The 3,165-nt window shown below is 31.7% G+C and overlaps 1 protein-coding gene across 1 annotated transcript in view; it reads left to right on the forward strand.

Annotated features, from left to right (window-relative positions):
• Positions 1-477: 477 nt before the first annotated feature.
• LOC108688985 overlaps positions 478-3,165 on the forward strand; it is a 6,948-nt gene continuing 4,260 nt past the window's right edge. Inside the window, exon 1 of the mRNA XM_018195559.1 lies at positions 478-525. Within this exon, the coding sequence (XP_018051048.1) occupies positions 478-525 (48 nt within the window). The remainder of the gene's footprint in view (positions 526-3,165) is intronic.

Raw genomic sequence — 3,165 nt, forward strand, 5'->3', positions numbered from 1 at the left:
GCAGTTCTAGGATATCCTGTATATTACATTATATAGCAACGTAAGTATCGTTTGATTACTGGAAAAAGCTGGTAAACACACATTAGAAGAGTATTTATTAACTTTTCCCATTAATTACAGCCTTGATTATAAGTACAAAGCATCCTTAATTTATTGTATTTTCTTGGAAAAGAAAAACGATAATAAGAAAATAAGAATCAAAGAATAACAAAAATTAAAATTTGTTTACTTTATTAGAACATTTTATATCAATTTTTATACTTATTGCAAAGGCCGTATAAGTGCGTATGCATAAATAAAGTAAAAGTTTTCGCTTTAGAATTGCTATCAATCTACACACATTAAGCGGCAATCAAGCGCTATTATGCGTTTACTCAATATGACAATGCGTAAACGCTGGTGCCATCCAAGAGAAATATAATTCCAAATTATTAATAAAAAAGATACTGGCGCGCAAGCGCGTGAAGATACGTATCAATGTCGACCGATGCCGTTGAACCTCAATTAACGTTAATTATCTGGCAAGTGCGTAAAAAAAGAACTTAAGCCCGCTCCAGCTCCATTGTTAATTCCACGTTTTCACAACAGATAGGCTCCGACGATATATCTGCGTTGCATCTACGGCAATTGCGGCACGGCAATTAGGCGCGAGGCATTAAACTGCTGAATGTTCAAGCACGAGCGCGAAAGACTCCGCATGCAGGCAGGAGATCGGCTCGTGTTCATTACACACGGACGTGCACCTTCGTTTCCATGGCGCGCATCGGGAGGAGTAGACGCATCAGGTATAACGCGTGTGTTCTAGAGCGCGTAAAATTACGGCGGAAAAAGTATTGGCAAGAGATACCTCGGATCGATCAGAAACAATAAGAACCGCAGGAAATTGTAAAGCGCCGAAAGTGCATTCGGATTGATGTTCCCAATGCGGTTTCCAATAGATAAAACAATAATATTCTATACAGAGACCTAGAATCTCTTCGAATCTCTCCTACTTATTTGTTTTATAATTGACGCCATCCTGTTGGTCATAAATAAATATTTTGCGATGCATTTAGAAAAATAGCGATCGCTTGTTCTTTTCATAATATTCCGCGATCAGTATCTCGGAATTTGACATAAAAAACGATTTTTATTTCAATTGAGATCATTTTTCGTATACTATAAGTACGCCCTCTCTCCATTTCCATATAATTACGATTATTGTTGCTAGAATTCTACGTGATGGGATGACACCACGTCCCATCCTACGTTGGACAATATTTCTCCAGGTGCACTCGCGTGTCGCGAATGAAAGTATCCTCTGCGGCTGTGTACTGTACAGGATAATATTTAGAACGATATTTTTCTCTTAGCCGCCGGACTGTATAAAGAAAATCGCGTATCTACTATGTGGCTCAGTTCTCGCGTGGAGGTTCACCACGCGCGTTTCTTGAGATTATTACGAGGCGAGGATACGGGAACGAATGATCGTTATCAATGTGAACGCGTAGTACAGTGTGGCACATGAATTTCCTTTTTGTTTCATGTTTCATTTCTGGAGGAATCTTAAAAATGATTTCAATAAAAATGATTTTTTATTATGTAAGTACTTAGATCTGAGTACTTTGTGAAAGTGTGAGTTCATTTGTGCGATAAAAAACAAAATTTGTTGTTTGATTTTTGGTGTGAATAAAAATTTTTGTAGAAACAAATTTGGTATATTAACTGTGACATAAATTAATAAGGCGGAACATTAAATGCATTATTTTCCAATTTGACAGATTTTTCCCTATACATGATGTAGAACTTTCTCTAAGAAAATATTTATCTAATATAATGTATTTCTCTTTCTCTCTCTCTCTCTCTCTCTCTCTCTCTCTCTCTCTCTCTCTCTCTTTCTCTTATTGTGATATATAGAGAAAAAGAGCATGTAAAATATCTTATTTTAATTTCTCGATTTCTTTCCTTCAAGCAATTTATTTTTTGGAATTTTTTTTATTAGTGTCATATATTTTATAGATTTTTAATGACAAAGTTATATATATTATAAAATTTATAAAAAATGAATTGCTATAAAAGGTACTTTGCATAAATAATATATATTAGTGTGGGAAAAAGTTCATGGCATTTTTTTAATGCCATCTAACGGGAAAAACACCGAAATTTTATCCACACTTAATACAACATATATTCTTTTATATATTTATTTTATATATTTTACATTTAAATAGTTAAATTATTTTTTACTTCATTATTATGTTATATTAATATATACATTTTAAATTGTATCGTCTTTGATTATTCTGTTATAAAAATTTTTTTATAAAATGTATCGTATTAAATATGCAAGTTAAATATATTTTTCCAAATAATTTATATAAAAATTGCTATCTAAAGTTTGTAATAAATTAAAAACTATTAGAAGAATTACTTTTTTGTTGCACTTCTATCTTTATATACATATTGTTTAATATAATAGCAAAGAATAAAATGTAAAATTTGTATTATAAAAATGTTATTAATGCACACATATTACTTTTAAATGTTTTAATCAAATCTAATCGAGAGACACATAGAAAATTACTTTTAAATAAAGATGTGCATATTAACGACGTTATATTTCGATCGACAACTTCGACCGACTTGTTTAACGATAGGCATAAAGAATAATTTAAATTGGCACTGTTTTCTCCACAATTACTTTTCACCGACACTCTCTAAACGGATAAACTATAAGGTTAACTCTATCTGGATTACTGCATCTTATAGAGAAAAATCATTTATGTGATACAATTCCACTTCGAGCTTTGGAAATTTTTTTTACCGCTCAGAATTATTACATTAACAATGACATCAATATGAGAGTTATTGTCAAATAATAACTCAAATGACCATAAATCAGTGAGAAAGTTCAGATGAAGATTTGCTTCCTTGCACATCCAGTCCTTATTTCCATTGCACACGCATTTTACTTTTCCAGTCTGCTTTTCTTTTCTAGGTCATCTCCTTGACGAAACGGCAATTAACACTGCTTACTATCATGAAGCGGCTATCCAAACTTTGCAATGCATATCTGCTTTCTTTTTTAGCAAGACTTATAATTGATAATATATATAAAATGTATCTTCCAGATCTTTCTACAATAACTTGAAATTTTTTTATATTTATTAATTTATATTTATTATT

This window comes from Atta colombica, unplaced genomic scaffold, assembly GCF_001594045.1.
Source record: "Atta colombica isolate Treedump-2 unplaced genomic scaffold, Acol1.0 scaffold252, whole genome shotgun sequence".
Taxonomy (NCBI): Eukaryota; Metazoa; Arthropoda; class Insecta; order Hymenoptera; family Formicidae; genus Atta; species Atta colombica.